General features: G+C 33.6%; 1 protein-coding gene and 1 long non-coding RNA gene across 2 annotated transcripts; both read right to left on the bottom strand.

Moving 5' to 3' along the window:
- Positions 1-768: 768 nt before the first annotated feature.
- Positions 769-7711, bottom strand: LOC6645921 (galactosylgalactosylxylosylprotein 3-beta-glucuronosyltransferase P). Its single transcript, XM_002068546.4, has 5 exons — positions 7473-7711; positions 1911-2097; positions 1681-1838; positions 1320-1610; positions 769-1250 (listed from the first exon to the last, which is right to left on the bottom strand). The coding sequence occupies exons 1-5, from the start codon at positions 7692-7694 to the stop codon at positions 1137-1139; spliced, it is 972 nt and encodes a 323-aa protein (XP_002068582.3). The 5' UTR covers positions 7695-7711; the 3' UTR covers positions 769-1136.
- Positions 7712-8013: 302 nt separating this feature from the next.
- LOC111519031 lies at positions 8014-20111 on the bottom strand. The gene is made up of 4 exons (XR_002724209.2): positions 20022-20111; positions 18839-19082; positions 8239-8356; positions 8014-8039 (listed from the first exon to the last, which is right to left on the bottom strand). It is a non-coding gene; the product is annotated as an uncharacterized LOC111519031 (long non-coding RNA).
- Positions 20112-21153: the final 1042 nt, after the last annotated feature.

Below are 21153 nucleotides of genomic sequence, written 5' to 3'. Positions count from 1 at the left end.
TTGTCATGATCATAATTATCTTAAATTTTACACAATATTTCAAATACTTAAATTTCTTGTATTTCTTAATATTTACAATTCAGTGCATTTGTTTTCCAAAAAAAAAAAAAAATGTTTGTTGTTTGAGTTCCAAAAGAAAAAGAAGAAATTGGTGCATTTATATAATAAGAGAGGCTTAATTTATAAATTATAGTTAAACTTCGGTATTTATTTTATACCACATACACATACATGTGTGTGTGTGTGTGTGTATAGAGTAAGAGAGATTTGAATAAATGTCTGTACCTACATTAATGCATGTAAATATAAATTATTCAGCACTTTGCTGTTTGCACGCGATTTGGCTGGCCCACGAGTCGTATGCGTTATCTGTGTCATGTCTGGAGCAGCAGCAGCAGCAGAAATTCCTTTCAAAAAAACCTATACATACATACAAACATTATAAGTATGTACATATATATAGGTATGTACTTATACATATATATACATATATGTAGTTGTATATACTGATGTGTCAACATAAATTATTTAAAACGGTTTCAACCCAGATGAGCAGAAAGTTTCCCATTTTGGCCAAGTTGACACCTGGCCTTAATTGATGTCGAGCCATGACCTATTGCTCTCTCTCTCTCTCTCTCTCTTACTCTCTCTCTTTCGTTTCAAGGTCTGGCACACAATTTGAAGTTTATTGCAATGAATTTGATTCGCAAAAAAAAAGAAGAAATCAAACTAAACAAAAGTTGTAAATTATAAGTCAAACCTGGTGAATATTTACAAAAAAAATTAAATGTATATATTTAGTATAATACAATTACTTATAACTTAGAGTTTAACATATGTATTATATATATATGTATATGTATATGTGTCTTTTGTTAATATAAAGCCGGCTGGGGTCGCATAGTCAAATAGTTTACAAAGTTTTCTTTCTAAATAAATACGACTTAAAGACAAGATTGTACCTGTACAACTGGTTAAAGCCACTTGGACACTTTGTGAGCTCTATCGTTTGTTTTTTTTTTGTTTGCATAAGTATACATACTATATATACCTTTACTATTATCCCTAACTAACCACTAGAAATTACCCACCCCAAAAAAACAAAAAAAAAAAAAACCATTCAAAAACCAACTCCTCTATGGGCGCACCAGCAATTTCTCTATAAACTCCAAATTCGTTTGGCCATATCGTGTAAAATTAACTGGCGAAGCTGGTGGATTCTTTTTGGTCTGCGTATGCCATGTTAGAATCTAAAATAATTGAATTAATGGGTATAAGATATACATAGAAATACAAGTTGCTTGTGTCGATGAACTCACATCTCTACACTGATCGGCCAGCAATTCGATTTCGGCATTCGCCAAGGGTCCTAGACTACGCAGGAAACCGTCTTCCTCGTAGCCAGGCTTGAATGGCATCTTGGCATGCGGTCGCTCGTGAAGAAATTTAACGCTGACAGCAAACCCAGCCATATCGACGGGATATTTTCGACCACCAATCCAGCCATCATAGTAGCCATCCAATTTGCCATTACGTATAATGGGACTGCTAACGCCAGTCTTGGTAACCAGTCCAACTGGCCACATGCCGACCTTTTGTATATAGCGCATCTGTGGGTAGAATTCCAAAATATATAGTCAAATGGTTTATTGCATAAAGTTTGGAAAGTTTTGTATTAACCTGCTCGAATATGCTAATGTCATAGGTATTATCATCATCGGCAAAATAGAGTACACCCTCGCTGGCATTGGCCCTTAGATAGTCAAGGCCTCGATTCCGATTGGAGACACCTCGTGGCTTTGCTCGCTTTGTTGCTTTATATTCCTCTGGCATGGGAGCTATGGACAAAGAAAGTAGTTAGCGTATGTTTGTACCTACCTATATAAATGGGACATGAACATGAAACTTACCCACTAGATATTCATAGGGCACCCCGATGCGGTCCAGGGTGTGCGCCACCAATGGATTCGTTTTATTGGCATCCTCAATGACCAGCCACAGCAGGTTGACCACATGCTTCAGTGTATAGCCAAGGCGCGTCAATTCGGCCAGCTGTTCGGGTCGTCGATAAGTGGGCGTGATGATATATAAAGGCGGCTGTGGGTGGATAGTTTAGGGTAGGTTCAAGATTTTAGTTGGTTTGAGTTGTCGGTCTATGACTATTATCAAATGCCATTAACTAGCTAAACTAACTGTGTGTGTTTGTGTGTGTGTGTGTGTATATACAATTTCTACAATATGTGCATTGCAGTGAGTGGGTGAATAAGCTAGGGGATGGGTGGATTTGTGATGGTGGTGGTGGTTAGGCGGCGGACTATGTGTGTTTTTAGTTTGTTTAGTTGTGGTTGGCATTGTGTTTACATGCGTAACGCGGCATGAGCTACGTTTTATGAGCAATTATGCAAATTAATTTACAGCCGAGTGGTTGACTAGTTGACTAGTTGACCGGGTTTTGCTTGACATACATATTCTGCATGTATTCTGCAGATAGTGATTACCCATCTCCTTCCCTTGCCTCGCTGTCCTCGTTGTCCTCTTCATTTCACTCTGCTTACCATATACATATGATAATCATCTGAGTTGTCAAATTGTGCGAGTATCATTAGAAATCATATGACTGTAAGGGGAGATCCTTTTTTTTTTATGCATCATTTTTCGTTTGACATTGACTGAAATCTGCAAAGTCTCTAGCTAAGTGAATGCACTCACTTACTAAAGCTAAATCATTGCAAAAAAAAGAAAGAAAAAAAAACTAACAACTGGGTGCGAATCTTTTCAATTGCCTAGCATTTCGCATGTATCCAAGTAGAAACTAGATCATCATCATCATCATCGTCATTCAACATTCAACAGAGACTTGTTATACACATATATTTTGATTGTTGTTTCGGTTTTTTGCATTGGGCAATTTTCAAATTAGGCTCATGCAAATTTTTATGAAATGAAAATGAGGAGACAGATGCAAATATAGCGACAGAGCGACAGAGAGATGGACATCGGGAGCGACAAGTGGAACTGATTAACCTAAATGCAACCAGTTGATACTATGTAAATGATGATACATCATTTTTTATTCTACAAAAGGCTTTTGTTTGCTGCTGCCATTGTATCAATCTATGTACATGGATATGGCATATATTGCAATTGCTGGCTAAAAAATATTGGTTAAAAAACGTAATCTGCATAAAGCCAAATAGTTGACTTAAAGTTACCCTTTATTTACCACAGATTTTAAAATTGTAGACTTGAAAATATAGAATGTAATATTTCGTTAAAAAATCCTTTAGTAGGAAATTGCAAAAAAATGTATACATAAATAAATGTTGATTTTTGTTTAAACTAAACTTTTTTTGTATAAAACTATAATTTTGCATAAAAAAACGTTGATGCATTCTTTACAAAACATTTCTTGTTTTTGAAATTCGAATTTTTGAAAAAAAACTATTTGAAAATCAATGACCAAGAAAAGGAAATCTCTCAAAGATTTTCTAACTAATTAAGAAAACAAACTACTTTTGAATGAAATACCAAACTGGTGACTAAAAATTTGGGTGAAAAAGGAAAAAATAATGAAAATAATAATTGAGTTTCGAACCCCGAATTTGCATTGCTTCCTACCTGATATATATGTATATACATTTATGAAACTCCAATCTAAGCTTGACATTTTCCAAAAATTATCGCAAAAACCTATTTACTAATCAGACAGTCTATCTTTTTAAAGGGTATAAGATAAATGACTTTGCAAGAGATTCGTTCACTAACAGCATCAATTTCAAATAATTATCTCGAATGTGCTAACAATTTCACGTAGACAAACAATAGCAATTATATTTGCTGATAAAGATAAGATGTTTCAGCTGAAATAATTAATTAAACCTATACATATATAGATATAGTATGGTAAATTGTGGGAAACAAATAATGAAACAATATAATTCTTTAAATACATTTAACCTAAATTTGTTGCCATAGTTCATAGTTGAAAAAGTATTAAAACTGTTTTTTTTTAGCAGATTATTCTGTATAATTATGTCAAAGATCAGCAATTTCTGCAGACTTCAAGATTGCAATCCTTAGTGGTAGAACTAGTTGAGAATTATTACTGAATTAATCGAAGCCACATTGACTTCGAGCTGTCTAATAGCCAAAAATTGATCTAGTAAAGTATAGATATTTAGATATTTTGGGTTGAGTTTTTAGATTGTTTTGACTTTACTAAACCTTGTTTACTAGTGTAAAATGGGTCGTCAATGGTCATTGACCTACATTCGCCATGACATTGAGGATTCTTTTGGGATCCTGATACTGATTGTAAAACTAAATTGAAAACTCTTTTGGATAAAACTCTGTGCTACATAATACAGGGTATCTTACAGATTCAACAATTGTCATTTGAAGGAAAGAGAGAGTGAGTAAGCAGGCCTACTGACTTAGTTTTAGAATATTGTGCCAATTGTGTAAATAGAATAGAATGTGTGTCTAGTAAATAATACATACAAACATATATTGGCACATGTTGTAAACGACGAGCTATCGCTTACACGTTTAAATGCCAACTAAAACATAATTTTTAATCACAATTTGAATAGAGAAACTTTTTATTATTACTTATTATTATGAGTATGCAACGCACTTGCGCGCAATTTTCTGGTGTAGTAAGGAGAAAAAAGAAAAAAAAAGAAAGGAAGCAATTAAGAAAATTGGAAAATAGTGTGCAAAGGGAATATAAAGAAAACAAAACAGCAAAAAAAAAGAAGAAAACAAAAACGACCAGCGACTTCAATGGGCCAGGCAATGGCAAGAAAGAAAGAAAGGAAATTGTAACAACCGCAAAAGCATGTTTTCCATTTAGAGAAACCCGCGCCCGATTGGTTGGCATAAGCGGGGGAATAGTACGACGGAAACAATAATATGCAGATAAGCTCAAAATGCACTTTAAGAGATTAAAAACTGAAACAAAATTACAATAACTGCGGGCAATAATGCGAGAAAGCGCGAGAGAAAGAAAAGGAGAGAGAGGGAGAGGGAGAACGATAGAGAGACGGAAGGGAAAGAGAAAGGGCAAATGTGCTAAAGTGTAATTAGTTTTTTGGGTTTTCATTTTTGTTTCATGTTATTTTTTTCTGTTCTTCTTGCTGATTCGGTGTGTGTGTGTGTGTGTGTGAGAGTCTGTTGGTGTGGTGTGAAATAAGTGGGCAAAAACGTGAGTAAATATTTACGGGATCAGAGATGGCCAGGAATGTTGGCCTTGTTGTTCTTGATGATGATATTGTTGTTGTTGTTGTTGTTGATATGGTTGTTGGGCGCATCGGGTTATGGCCAGCTTTGTTAATTGGTCTATATGATTGACCATTTCTTAGTTTTATTTTTGTTTGTGTTGCTGCTGCAGTTGTTGCTAATGTTTTTGTTTTTGTGGTTGTTGTTGTTGTTGTTACAACAGCAGCAACATTCGCTACAGCAGCAGTTGTTGTTGTTGTAGCAATTGTTGCTGTTGTTGCTGCTGCTGCTGATGTCGATTGTCTGCTGTCTGTGGGTACAGCTAATGAAACCGTGATAATTGATCTGCCATTATCTTTTTGAATCTGTTCCAATGTTGTTCTTGTTGTTTTATTGATGGTTAAGTTCATGATGTTGTCATTGTTGTTGTTGATGTTGTTGTTGCTGTTATTGTTGACTGCTGATAACAAGGACATGGGCGCCCACCAATATGATGCGATATATGACGATGATGTTTTGTCTTGATGCTGCGGTTTTTTATTTATTTTTTTTTTTTATGATTATGTTAGATATAATGCATGATTATACATTGTTAGAATTAGGAATAGAACAAGAAACAAGTAAACAAAACATTACAGTACATAGGTCACAACAATTTATGAGATACTACAAATGGCTATACTAAAACCAATTCCTCTCATTCATACAGAGCGATGCAATCAATATATGTAAATGAATAACTAATAAATTGCAGTTAAATAAAAAAGTGAAATGTTTCGATACTTAAACTTACAATTAATCTAATATATTTGCCATTAAATAAACTATTATAATACTAAATAAAGCAATTTATACATATAAATGATATCTTTTTGTTATATCTTATTTTAAAATAATCTTTAAAAGGCTTTCAGTTCCTTTTAGATAGTATTTAAAGGTCCTTATAAGATGACATATAATGAAAACTATCTTTAGGCTTTGAATGAATTTAGTTCCATACAAGTTCCTTTTAAATTCCTTACTAAAAACCCGCTTCAGGTCAGATCTTTTGTAAAATTCAAAAAGTTGTAAGTCTCCTATCTGACTGGTTACTCTATACCTACATATTAGAAACCCAGAAAGTTTTCAGATATCTCTAAGATAACCTTACTTTTGTTTTGTTGTTTTTAAATATAACAAATTATATAATGTCAGATGAAAGTTTAGCAATTCTGGAATGTCGTTTTGAAATGAAATATTGGTGATTATAATTTGCTAAAAATGAAAAGAATTGTGCAGTGTTGAAACAAAAGAATGTAGTTTAAGTTTGCTCAACTATTTTCCCATTTTTATTAAGCCCTTACTTTTGTATTTATAGTTGTAAGCCAAAATCAATGAGAAATATGAACAAATTTTATTCAAATGCTTTTTCTAATTAAATTAGACATAAATGAGGTAATTTTCTGATCATGAAGAGGAGGCCAATTTTGGGAAAAATGTTAGAATACCTACAACTCTTTTTGGATTCTTTTTAGAGTCATATTTTTAATCATACCCAGCTATTAGCCTTAGTTTTTGTTTTTGTACTTTATATAAATTAGATTTTGAGGATTGTTCTAGCTTAAAAATAGTCACTTGTTTATCAATAAAAGGGCCCAAATAAGACTAATCAATATTTTCTAAACCAAACTGACCACTTAAACACCAAAATATAAATTGTTTAGCCAACTTCATATCAGTAGATTAATTTAGATGACTTCAGTAGATACTAATTCTAACTTATTTGCAGACTTAAGAGTTATTGTTTCTCGATAGGTGAAATTATATTTTACCTAATCACTATATTAGTTATGAGACATTTACAACTATTTGCTTAAGCTAAGTGCATTGAATTCTCTTTTTATTTATTGTTAAAGCTAATGGGACATTTGCTTTGTTAAGTCCGCTTATTTAATTGCAATTATATCTAACTTTGGTATTGTGCCATAAATTTATCAAATATTGATAATTGCAATTATTATGACCTTGGTGCAATTCTGATGCAATTGTGTGAATGAACTGAAGTGAGGCGTTTGATTCATTCATTGCTTATCTATCCAATTGATAAGCATTATATCTAATTACATGGCCATTGAATTGCAAGCAACTAAAATGTTCTAATGATATATGTATAGGCGAAAGCTAAAGACATTCACATATACTGAGTTACAATTTATATACCTATATATGTCAATATACTATATATGTATATGTTTACTCAAAGGATAACTCACCTTGACAACATCATTGGATGCTAAAGGCTGACGGGACATGTGATACTGATAGAGCACCATATAGATGCACGTTGTGGCTATGAATATCGTCAGGTACATTTTAATGGACTTGCCCAGTGCCATTTTGTTGGAGTTATTGCTGCTGGAGCTGCTGTTGCTGTGGCCAATGCCCGTATAGAGGGTCTTCATATTTATTGCCAATTTATATATACACACACACATACATACATATATGTGTGTATATACATATATGTAAATGTATATAAAGATTTTGCTCTAGTTGCTGCTGCTGTTGCTGTTGGTCTTGTAACTTTAGTTCTTCTTTTCTGTTTGGATATTTTTGAGCTTTAATTCGTTTCGGGTTTAAATTCAATCGATTGAATGCTATTTACCACTGAATTTTTTTCTGCATATTCTGCTACGTTTTATTGCTTATTTGCTTGGCCAGCATTTTGTAGTTGTTGTTTGTCTTATTTGGGTAATTTTTTGTTGTTGTTGTTTTCTTTCTCTTCGTCTGTTCGTTTTTTTTTTTTGTTCACATTCATTTGGCTTATATTTTTATTGTGTCTGAAATTTATTGTATACATATTTTTTAACTTTTGATTTAAACTTTACTTATGCATAAAGTATAAAAGATGATAATTAAAGTGTTTATTCATGTAAATGAAAACCTTTGATTGAAATTAAATCAAACAATTTACAGCCTATCATCCATTTAATTTATGATTTAGGTCGGACTACTATATAATATAACTTTGATACTTACTTTTCTTATGCTCTCTCATAGTTAGTCGAGTAACTGCAAAGAAACTTTGTCTCAAGTTACTTTCTTCATAATATTCACTTCAATATTTGCTCTTTCATAGTTGAAATATTTTGCCAAGCTGCAAAAAAATAAACAAAAAGAAAACTCAAATATGTTAATAATAGTTAAGTCAGCATTTAATTTAAAAATACCTAAGAAATAATCAAGATGTGATTTGTATATAATATTTGTTTCGTAAGATTTAATGTGCAATAAAATTATATCATTATATTATGAGTAACTTGTAATCAAGACATTGAAAACATTAATATTAGATAGCATACCAAATTGATATTACCTATCAAATTAATAATCTGTTTTTGTGACATAATTGTAGAAACGTATGTTTGTCATCCATCATATGAAATCAAAAAACTACACTCTATAATTTGTAAATAAACCACACATACATACATACATACATATGTATATGACTATAAATGTTTATAGTACTTATCAATTTTTTCTATGTCTGCATTAATTAACAAATTTTTAGCTACGTGATTCACAAGATAAGAATATTGAAAAACTGCAGACAAATAGATAGCAACTTGATATAAAAAAAAAACTATAAGTAGAAACATTTTTTTTTTCTTATTTTATTTGTTTCTTTTAAGTCGAAAAAGTCAATTTAATTTTATTAAATTTTTATGAGAAATATGTCATTCAATTACCTAAACACTTTAGAAATTCTAAATTGGAATCGATTTCATTACAGTTTTGCTTTAATTTTATTAGACCTAAATTCTAATGGCTTTTAAGTCTACAGTTAATATTAAAAATTTTTTATAATATGTGCTTAATACAATAGCGATAAAAAAATTGAGAGTTTTGATTTCAAATGCACTTGAAAAAACCAATAACATAATTTAAGGTTTGTCATCTTCATACAAGAATCAACTCAGAATAAAAAACATTATTTTGGGCCCCATATTATTAATTAATTGATCCTACTTTATCGTCGTATTAGACAAACTACTTGAAGTCCATATGTACATATATACATAAGGTCCCATAATGAGTAGATCTGGGAAAGTTGACTACCTCAGTCAACTTTTCTTTTGCTTTTTTTCAATGTTATATGTAAAACACGCTTATTTCAAAACATAAATTGTAATGATAGTGAAAAAAAGAACTTAAAATATTTATTTTCTTACCTAGTATCTCTAAGATCTAAGATCTCTTTTAAGGTCTTCCAACTAGGGATGGCGACAACCGAACAGTGGAACGCAGCCCCAACAGCTGATGCTTTCCCTCTCAAGTTCAGTTAATTTTATAGGCTCACAGCTGGCAATGAACGAGAGAAAGTAGAGAGACTCGTTCTCTCACTGAACTGAACTCGCTTCTTCGCTCAGTGCTCTCTCATAAAAGTGGAGAATATAGGAGAATGGTACTCCCTTTCTCTCTCTCTCTCTCTCTGTGTCTCATTTGTTTCCGCTATGCAACATAGGTTTACAAATGTCAAAGGAGAGAGTGAGAAGTAAGTTATCCTGTACTTTCTTATCGCAAGAGTCAAAAGAAAGCAGTCAGCTATGGCGATGGTATTACAGGTAAAAAGAGAGAAAATTACCAATTGCCAATTTTTTAGAAACGTATATCAAAGAAGTTCTTAGAAGAAATAAAGGTATATCCAAGAAGGTATATCCATACTAACGAAAAGTATATCGAAATCGAAATTGATTCTAAGAGAACTGAATTCATAATGCCAAAACTTCCAAATACCATTTTATTAGATAATAATTATGAAAAAAGTTAGAAAGCATGGACAAAATGCTCTCTTTTTTATTTGATTGATATATTTTAGTCTCCAAAGCATAAAGCTGGACCTTTTATAGAGTAATGTCTTCTTTATTTTCAGATATCTTATGGTTATATCAGCAATTAAACTGAAACAAAAACACTTTCAAATTGGCTAGAGAAAAGAAAAAACTTTATTACTCATCCGCCATGTATTACCATGACCAAAGGTATCGATACTTCAGCTTAGTCTTCTAATAATTTTATAAATATTCCCTTACCAATATGCTACTGTGGTAATGGTTTATGTAATCTCAATTAAACTAACAGTCTATGGGAACAATTCTTCATGTGCACTTTGCAAATTGAAAGATTTCCATATTGCTAACCTCTTGAAAAAGGCATATATAAAAACTTGTATACTTTTAAATTGCATTTTCCTATTGTAGTTAGCGGGCTAAGTTGTTAACAATTTTTTTGTGTACGAGAAAGGGCGAGTACCAACTAACTAGCGGAAGTTCTAGCAAGTTTAGCTCAGAAGCGCACCCAAAGGGGGGGCTACTTTTATTTGACTTTCTGCCTAGGACTAAGTTAAGCTAAGCTAATTTGCATTCAAATGATGATGATGAAATATTTTCTAAGCCTTTTGTTGCTTTAATCTAAGCCACTGGATTTTTGTTTTGTTTTTTTTTTTTTGCAAATCTTTTTCTTGCAGACATTTGCAATTATGGTGAAATGAGGGCGTGGCCAGGGCGCTATTTCGCGTGTTGAAACATTTTAAAACCAATTTTTGCCAGTTTTACCAGTGTGCTGATATCAAAGTTCAATGGCCATTTTACAAAACTGTTCATTGTGCATGTGTGTTGCATGCGTGTTGTTGTTGTTGTTGTTGTTCTTATTTGGTTGGTTTGAGTTGAATTGGGAATTCCTCTCCCCATTTTGTTTTTAAACCATCCGCAGGCAATTTAATTTTAATACAAGCCATTCAAAAATTTCAATAACTACAATACTCCCATTTTCTCATTTTTTGTTCTCTCTGTCTCTGTCTCTGTCTCTATCTCCCTTTTTTGTACCTCTTTTACTACAATAAAGTTCAATTATCGTGTATTGCAAATCTCTTTTATGCCCGTTGGCCAGACACATATTCGAATGTTTGTTGGATTTTTCAATGAATAAATCAGAATCAACAACAACAAACAACAAACAAACAACATGGGACATGCGGTGGAGGCGGAGTGGGAGGTGGGAGTTGAAAGCAATGCAGAAATTGTAAAATGAGAAAAGTAGAAATCTTTGTGAAAACAATTTAATGTCAGAACTTAACCCATTTACATGACAATTCCAGCCGCCTCTCGGACCTCTCTCTCTCTCTCTCTGACATAGAGACACACACACACACATACATACCTACATTCTCGTACACACACACACACACATGAAAAGAATTCAGAGAAAGGAGTAGGAGAATGTAAAACAAAATGCCACATGAGTGCGGGGCCAAGTGCCGGGCAAAATGAAATTCGCCGGGCAAACTGGGGCCGGAGATGCAGGCGGAGAGTTTCGTCCGGTTTCGGTTACGGTCTCCGGCACAAGTGGATATGGTACATTTTGCCAAGGCGCCAGGCCAACTGTTTTTAAGTAGAGAGGGCTGGCTGACTGGCTGGGGGACGGGGAGTGCTACACTTGAGACCCGGAGATGCCATTTTCAAGCAATGTCCTTGAATGAAGGAATGCCCACGCACAGTGGGCCAGAGTGGAGCCAGAGTTCAAGGATCACATAATAATGCAGGAAGTCCACACACACACATACACAGAGAGAGTTTTGCAAATGATTTTCTGTTTGTTGCTAAAAAACAAACCAGACCAAAACCAGCCACTAGAAGTGTTTAATGCTCTTCAAATGTCTTGCCACAAATTTAAAGGTCCTTTGTGTATGTGTGTGTGTGTGTGTGGGGGAGTGGGGACTATCAATTCCCGACGCCATGCTGAGCATTTCGCCTCCTCCCCCCCACTGTGGCGACGCCATCTACTTTGTTGGCGTCGGCAAAAAAACAATTGCATAATACAAGCTAGAGAGTAGAAGGCACGTGCAGGAAGCCGTGCAGGACTTTTGGTCAGACCAAAAGTGAAACCGAGTTCTCTTCATTTTCAATTGTATAGCATGTATGTAGGGGAACAGTTCTTTCTTGAACCCAAACATGTCCATTGTAAATGGCATTTTCAGATCTTGAAAACCACAACATCATATATCATATTTAATGGATTATGGAAGGTAACAGCTCTCTGCCTTATATATGTACATATATACAGTATGACTGCCATTTTCTTATGGTCATGTGAATTATAGTGCATATATATCAGATACGGTGTCAGCCTTTTTGAATGTAATCAATGGTTACACACCCATAAAGAGCGAGAGAGAGAGAGAGAGAGAGCGAGAGAAAGAACACAAAGAACAAGAGAACAATCCTTTTACTTAAACTGATTGGTTACCAATTTCATACCCATCAACATTTAATTTTTTTATAAACAAATCGAATATCTAATTATACGATTTTTATTCCAAAAAGTTTTACCATGAATATATATCAAAGAGTATTTATCAATTTTTATGGCATACTTTCGTGTTATAAATATTTATACAAAAAATTGCATATTGCATCTGCATTCATCTGATGGATGGTGGATTCGGGGGGATTTGGGGGGGGACTCACGTTAATTAAATTTGTTTGTTTCTGCAATTGCAATATGGTAACCTATAATTTAATTGCATTTTCCAGTCTGCTGCTATTCTTATCTCTTAGTGTTCAATTTCGCGGTCGATTCTCTTTTGGTCAAATGCTCAACGTAAACAGACTCAACAGATATTAACATGAGTAATACATATCGAAACATTTATCGTATATAGTATATATGTATATACATAGTTAACTTGTACATTTTTTGGGGCGGCAGGGCAAAAGTAATGTGTAGACGATAACAAAACTGATTTATGTATGTCCCAAAATGTTTTCACATTTCCGATATTTTATTTATTATCCATTAATACATTTTTTTCCGGGGGGAGGGAGTGGACTGGAGTTTTAAGTGCTTAGCGGTATAAAATGGAACACTTAAGATTACAAAAAAAAATGTCATAAATTAGTTACTCACAAAGGAAAATTATCTTCTTTCTTTTTTTGTATGGGAATCAAGCTTAAAAATGTAACAAAAAATTTGATAATTTTGCACTTTCAGTATTTTGGTAACAAACCAATTCAATTTATTTCGATATGGTACGAAAACAAAGGACTACTTTAGCCGAATAAAATTGATGACAACAAATTAGTGTGGCTAGAAGCTAATGCCTACCGGTCAATAGAATAAAAAATAAATGGTGGGATGGCATTGAAATTGGGCAGGTTGTTTTATTAGCCATTAGGCTAATGCCAAATCGTCACGAAGCACAAAGGATTCAAAGAATATGAAATATGTATAGATATATGTAGTTTACCTTCAGCTGGTTTCTTATAAAAAAGGAAATTTTCCAACTTATCATCAATATCCAACCGAATTGACAAACTCACGCAACTTTACTTTGATTTTACCATAACAAAATAGTGGGCCAACTGTTGCACCCATTTTTTGTTTGTTTTTGTGGCATTTGATGGTCGCCGCACCCAAAAAAAAGAAAAAAAAACCCAAAGAACCCTCCCAACCCAATCTTAGAAGCAACAGTTGATATAGATTCAAAGTTTGCCTATAACTAATTAAAGCTTTTAACTGCTTTACAATCATATTGAATCAATATTTCTTATTAATTTGTCTATCCATTTGTGTTTAGATGGAAAAAAAAGGATATGGAACTTTGAAAGGGTTTGAGTTGAGTCGATCTTGATACAATATTGTGTATTTGAGTTGCTTTTGTTCTCTAGATAGAAAAATGTTTCGTATGAATTTCTAGGAAATTGATTATGTTCATACCATGTATTAAAACTATAGATAACACATGTGATTTTAGACCAACTTAAGACTTCTTTTAATGACAAATTTAGCCAACAAAAAGATAAGAAACTATCCATTGTTTGTGTTGTTCTGTGGCAAACAATTTATTTCTACAGATAGGCTTCTTTTTATTGTATGTTGTAAAACAAATTAAATACAATTCAAGTTAATATATATCTATGACTATGAGTGTTTTGGATTAATGACTTAAGTTTAGTGACTACTAAACCTCAAATTCTCTTGCCTAAGAATTTTGAATGATCTTAATTGGCATTGAGTCTCCAAATTTCATAAGAAAACTCCATTTTAATTAATTTTTGAGTAAGAGAGACTGCAAAATATTGTTGCAAGACAAAGTTTTTAACATAATTTTATCGGAAACAAAGATATAAACTATCCAAAAAGACAAATTCGAAATTCGTAAGATAGACTCTTAGTCCAAAGGTTGAAGCTTTTTACGTTCTGTCTAAATCCTGATAAAACCACAAGTAAATCCCATAAAAGTTGAGCTAAAAACCATAATTATAATGACTTTTGATTTCATTCTAAAGTCAATGTCCAACCTTGGGCTAAGTTTAATGCTTTTAAGTTTTGGGCTTGAGTTATTTTTTCATATACATATTTTTCTTCTTGTTCTTTTTGTTTATGCTGATAACTAGTAGAAAATGTACATATGTATATATAAATGTTTATCAAAAATAATGTTGAGTTTCTCTCTCTTTGCATTGTTTCTCTTCGGTCACTAGAGTGACTTAGAAGAACGGAAGTCACATTCCCTTGCCACAGATATCCTTGCCTCTTGCCTCTAGAAGCTTATCGAAAACCCACTTTGAAAATTGAAACTATCAAGAAGATGTATTTATTTGTATATGACGAAGAATTCCATTGTAGTTTTATAACAAAATTATAAACGATTTTGTAATTTTGCATACTTTTAGTGTTCAAGTTTCAGTGTCATTAATAATTCACTATAATTGTATATAAGTTTCATTTTACTTAACAAACCACGCATATCTGGTATTCTATTAAATTATTTGTGTATATAAGATAAGTAAAATATACAAATGTACATATCCAACTTTGTTTATTATATTATCATTTAATTTGATTTGCTATTATTGAAATTTTTAGTTGTGTTTTTTTTTTTTTTGGGGACACAGATTGAGAAAGTTCATGGCTGGCGGCCAAATAGAAAGACGACAACGACGAAGGAGGGAAAGTGAAAAATGTCTGCCAAAATTGCCAATTAAATGTACAAAAGCAAAACGGAAGACGAAAAGGAAAGGAGAAAGCTAAACAATGTGAGAAATTGCAATTGCAATGCGGATAAAAATATAAAGTGAAAGAGACGCACAGAGAATTTTCAACATCCTTCAAAGGACAAACGAATAAGGCAAGCAAAACAGAGAAAGTAGATGGAAAAACTTGGCCAACAAAGGCGCCGGCCAACAATGCCAGAAAAGAACGAAAGAAAAAAAAGGTAAAACCAAAGCGAAAAAGTTACATTTCCGTAAATTTTATTAGATTTTTTGTTTTTTTTTTTTGGGGTTTCTGTTATGTTGTTGGTCTAAATAAATTCTTTGGCAACAACAAATTCAATTTGTGTTTATTTGCTATTTATACTTGTTGTTCTTTTTCCACTTCTTTCTTTTCGTTGTTGTTCTTGTTGTTCTTTAGCTCTTTGATAGTCTACGCACAGGCAAACAGTTGGCATTTTTAATTTTCATTTTGTTTTTTCTTTTACTCTCGAAATGGCATTTTAAAAATTTAATTGCCAACAAGGCAAGCCAGGCCGAGGCGAATGACTGAATGTTTGCTCTATCTCAATCCTGTCCCCTGTCCCCTGTCCTTATGTCGGTATTTCCTCGAGCCATGCAACACTTGCCTGGAGTGTCCAGGCAGGCACAAACACTGCTTCACCAAATTGCAAGTCAGCCCCATGGCTGGGGCCACCAGACCGGGGGTTTCTGTGTCATGTTTGTCAAATTGACTGAAGACCCTCTTCCTCTTCCTCTTTCTGCTGCTGCTCCAGTTAGTCTTGTTGCTGTTGCTGTTGCTGTTGTTGATGATGTTGATGGGCTGTCCGTTTCCATTTTGCCCTATCCTAACTGTATTCTAAGGATGCTAAAGAATTTTCAATAAGGAAATATTCTATTCAGTCAGTAAATTACTTAGGAAATTTGATGTCGAAATTGAACAAAATTGAATTATTATTAAATTTTAGACTGCAAAATGTCTGAAAATTACTAATAGCAGTTATAGAATTGATTTCGATATTTCTTTTTAGTCTTAAATTCTAATGATTGATAAAGACTGTCCATAACTTTGTTCAATACTTGTGAATGAAACTGTTGAAAATGTTAGCCAATGGCAATAGTAAAATATTGCTGGCTGACATTTTTGTCAATTTTCTGTCGGCTTTTCTATTTGGACTTGCAATTGAAAGCCAAACTGATGACCAAAGAGCATAGAATATATATAGATATATGTACATATATATATATGGTATGTACCTACTCAAACTTTTGTTGTATAGAATTTACAGTCCAATGAGTATATCAATAATTCCAATGCACTTAAGGCTTAACGTGATTGATATGAAAAGGTTTCGCCCCTCTCCACCCACACACACACACACACACACACACCCATTTCCACGTGGAAACCTTTAATTGTAATGATGGATATGGTTAAACATATGTCTGTATGGTTAAAAGTAATTGCTTAACATAGTTAAGCCTTTTAAACTTGCTCCAAAAGTAAGCAAAAATTCAACGCAATCTTAATTGTCATAATCACACACGAGTCGCGTTGGGCTCTTCTTTTGTGGCGTCGAAAATTAAAACGTGACACAAATTACTCGACAAACTCCTCGGGGTCCTCCACAAGAACACACACACACACACACACACACAGACACACACAGACACACAAGTTACACGCACACATAAAGCCATTAACTAGTACAGCAGCTGGGGCTGGACTTTGTTTTTGGCTAGCCGTTGCCGCACTGCGCCTGTCCCCAAGTTCGCTTCGGTTCGGTTCTATTCTATGTACTTGGTCTGTGTCTGTGTCCGTGTCCGTGTGTCTCTCTCTGCCGCACCTCGGGGGAGCCTTTGTTAATAATAATTTTTCAGCTCGCAGATTTTGCACGCACGCACGCATGTCAAAGGACTCTTAGGGATACAAAGCCCAACACCAAAGATCCCTGTACGTACGTACGTAATGAATATGGAAATTGGATTGAAGAAACCCAAAGCCAAAGCCTAAAGGCAAATCAACAAGATAATTCCAACATCAATATGCAAATCAAGAAGTATTTTCCTTGTTTTCTATTCCGGCCTCTTTCTTTTCCTTTCTTTTCCTAATATTATGAAATGCAATTTTAAAATAAAGATATTCTAACAAAGCTAAGAAAAATATGCAGATCAGGGATTGAATATTTTTAAATATCTAAGCTAGAAACGTAGAGTAAAAGAAATTGAGTGTGTATATATAAATAATTCTTAACCAGAGCTGTGAAAATCTTGGTTCATAATTATAGCTATCAGCTTCTAGATACTCTCTCTCTCTTCTATATTTTTCTAAGAAATAACCATGGCAAAAGTAAATAAGTAAAGTAAAAGCAAATAGGTTTCTATCTGGAATAGAGACAGGTCGAAAAACTCAGTTCATATTGAAATGAATTAAATCGGTCTAGTCTATTATATAACTGCCTACTAAACAATCGCTTAAGAATTCCCTTTGAGACTTAGTAGACAGTTTTTATTTTTAAGCGATTGTCATTAAAATTCATATTTATTAGTTTTACTTACTTTTCTATATCTGTGTGGAATTTTATCTAAGTCTAGCTACTCATATGTATATGTATGTAGTTCCCTAAAGAACGATCAGCAAAATAAATAACTTTGTTTAGAAGAATTATATAATTTCCTATGTGATTGATTATCACCAAACTGAATAACATGTTGTCTTATTTCTGATGGGATAACTATATTATATCAACTACCAATTACCGATGTATATGAACATACATACAAATGATTCATTTCTATGCTATATGATCCATATTACTTGTGCCCAAATTCGATTTCTTAAATAAAAGTTTTTTAAAGTGAAAACTTCTTTAGGATCCTTGTGATTAGAAGATCGATGTAACGAAAAAGAGAGAGTTAAAAGAGATGGACATACAAATTTATTAGATTTGTCTTGACAGAAATGAAATAGGAATCATTATACAGAGTGTTAAATGCTCTTTATGCTCTTTTACTTTACAAAAATATAATGAGAAAAAGTGAGAGTCAAGAAGAGTTCTTCAGCCACTTGTAAATTGCTTATACATATGTATATGTTTCTCTTCTACTTTGACACCTAAAACTTAAAACTAAAAAAGGGTATACAAAATTTGGTTACTGAAGTCAAGTTTAGTTGACTATTTTCAAAATAGAAAAAAAATTGTAATGTATTTGCTTATCTGTTCTGGGAATTTGAAACTTAAATAATTATGTATGTTTTATTCCGAAGAAAGTAAAGAATCAGGAAACAAATAGCTGATAGCTCGTTGTTGAAATTTGTATGATTTCGTTTACTGATTATTTAAATGTGATGCCCTAATTTAAGACTGATTTTTAAAAATTTTAGAAATCTTAGTTGAAAACGAAAGTGTTTAATGTGATTAAGAACTTTTGCCAATTCGCTCCATTAGCAGCTGCTTAGGGCAAAGTGTTCTTCAATAATGAAGAAGGCGTCGCCGACAATGTAGAACAAACACACGGAGGGTCGTCTTGGTTAAAAAATAGCACCCAATAAGATTCACACACACACACACACATTTACTCACCTCCACCTTGTTAGCGACGCAGGCGAAACGCGAAAAAGTCTCGCAATGAAACGACTGCGACGAAGGCAACATCAGCTGAGGAAGGAGCAACGGGAGCGGAGGCAGAGGCTATTCCCATGTTCACTTCATTGCCACAAAGATGATGGAAAGTTGCAGCCACTTTTAGTGGGTTGTTTTTGTTGTTGTTGTTATATTCCTTTTCGTTTTATTAGCGTTAGAATTGTCTTAAATTTAAACTTTTAAACTAAAAAAAAAAGAAAACAAATGCGACAAAGAGAGGAGGAAAAGAAAACAAGACTGTGAACAATTTTTCTAATATGTGTAATATATGTAGTTGTTGTTGTTGTTGGTTAGTATAGTTTTTTTTTTTTGTATTTTGTCGTTGCCAGGCGCAACAACAACAGCAACAACAAACATTAGCTCACAGCAGGTGTGAGACCAAAGAGAGAGGCGCCCACTCCAAACACCGTTAGACGAAAAGTGTAAATAAAGTAGTAAAAAGAAATGTGCTTATGCTTCTGTGTGTGTGTGTGTTTGTGGGGCGGGAAATGAAACAGGATAGAGCTGAAACAACAGAAGGAACGTACGGAAGGACGAAACGGCAAGCAGACAGACCTACGGACGGACGGACAGGAGAAACGTAGCAAACAACACACGCATAATACGGAACAAGGAAGAAAACGCAAGAGAACTGTGCGGCGAACCAGCAACCCGAGAGAGTAAAACTGAGAGCGAATCCTTTATTGGTGAGAATAAAACTTTCGCCGTTTTTGTTTGTTTCGAACAACACACACACACACACTCACAACCACACACACAGACACACACCGACTCGTGCTGGGGCACTTTTCACATGATGCGGCATTTGAACTAAAAGGCCTAAACAAATGTAATTTATCTCTTTTATTTTCTTTTTTAGTTTTTATTTTGAATTTCAAATTGAATATCCACCCACACTTGGGAAAAAAATAAATAAATAAAACAAGAAATCCAAAACAGTGGCTTTATCTCTCTTCTCTTTTCTATATATGATGCTTGCTTGTCAGGGTGTTCTTGTTGTTGTTGTTGATTTTTTGATTCTTTTTTGTTTTTGCTATTTTTAACATGCACTTTACGTTTTATTTTTTTTTTTTGTTCTTTCTCGTTTTATTTTTTATCCAGGCGCTAGCTGGCAGCAACTAACTGTAGATTTTTGGTTAGCGAATTTCCGGACTCCGCACACGAAACAGGCACCCGCACGTACTGCTATCGAAAATGCGACTGAAAGAAAGACGAGCAAGCGAAACAAAACGGAAACAAGCCACTGCTGATGGTGCACTGTGGATAAAATGCCCAGTTATGTGGCGTAAAAATATATTGTACGGACACAAGTATGATGTAAATTCGTCTATAAAGATAATATATTTCTTCCAACTCGTATGGCATATCGGTTTGAATAATGGAAGAAGAGTTACTAAAGCAATTTCTAACCTTTGAACTACATATATTGGCGAAATATTGCGAGGCTTTAAATATAATAAGAATTTATTTTTTTGTTGCATATTTTTAGGCACTGCTAGAATAGAAATATATAATTTTTCAAATGCTGCAAATTTCATAGAAATTCGAATACATTATTGTCTTAACTTATCGCAAGCTATATACATAATTATTATGTATTTTAGATGTCAACTCGTTAATGTTACTCTCAGGTTACACACATACAGTTATATATAGAACCACATATGTGAATGCTCTCCCGCATAGTGTGTTGTTTTTTTATACCCTTTCGAAAAAGATATATTAATATTGGTTAGAAGTGTGCAACGCCTAGAAGAAAGCATTTCCAATCATATAAAGTATATATATTCTTGATCATCACGACGAGACGAGTTTATATAGTAGTGTCTGTCTGTCCGTCCCTCCGTCCGTCCGTCTTGATCAGCTTAATCTCATTTTAGACCGTAAGAGCTACAGAGTTGAAATTTTGCATTTAGGCTTGTATATACTGCATGGATATCTCGGATTCAACCAGATCGGACAACTATATGTGTTTTTTTTCAATAACTTTGTTATTTTGTAATCTATTGACATGGAAATTAATATTTGTGAGTTTAATTTACCTACAAATTGCGCCAAATTTGATCAGAATCAGGCGACTATATCATATAGATTCCATAGAAACCATCGGTCGGGAAGAGTAACAAAAAAAAAAATTTCCAAGGGTATACCAACTTCGGCTCGATCGAAGTTACCCGCGGCCCTCTGTTTATTTTTTCTGCTTGTAGCTGTTGTAGTTGCTGTTGTGTGTTGTGAGGGTGTGTTGTGTCTGTTTT

The sequence above is a fragment of the Drosophila willistoni genome (genome assembly GCF_018902025.1).
Source record: "Drosophila willistoni isolate 14030-0811.24 chromosome XR unlocalized genomic scaffold, UCI_dwil_1.1 Seg8, whole genome shotgun sequence".
Classification (NCBI taxonomy): Eukaryota; Metazoa; Arthropoda; class Insecta; order Diptera; family Drosophilidae; genus Drosophila; species Drosophila willistoni.
Note: the sequence above shows the minus strand (reverse complement) of the source record. Positions and strands in the feature narration are given on the sequence as shown.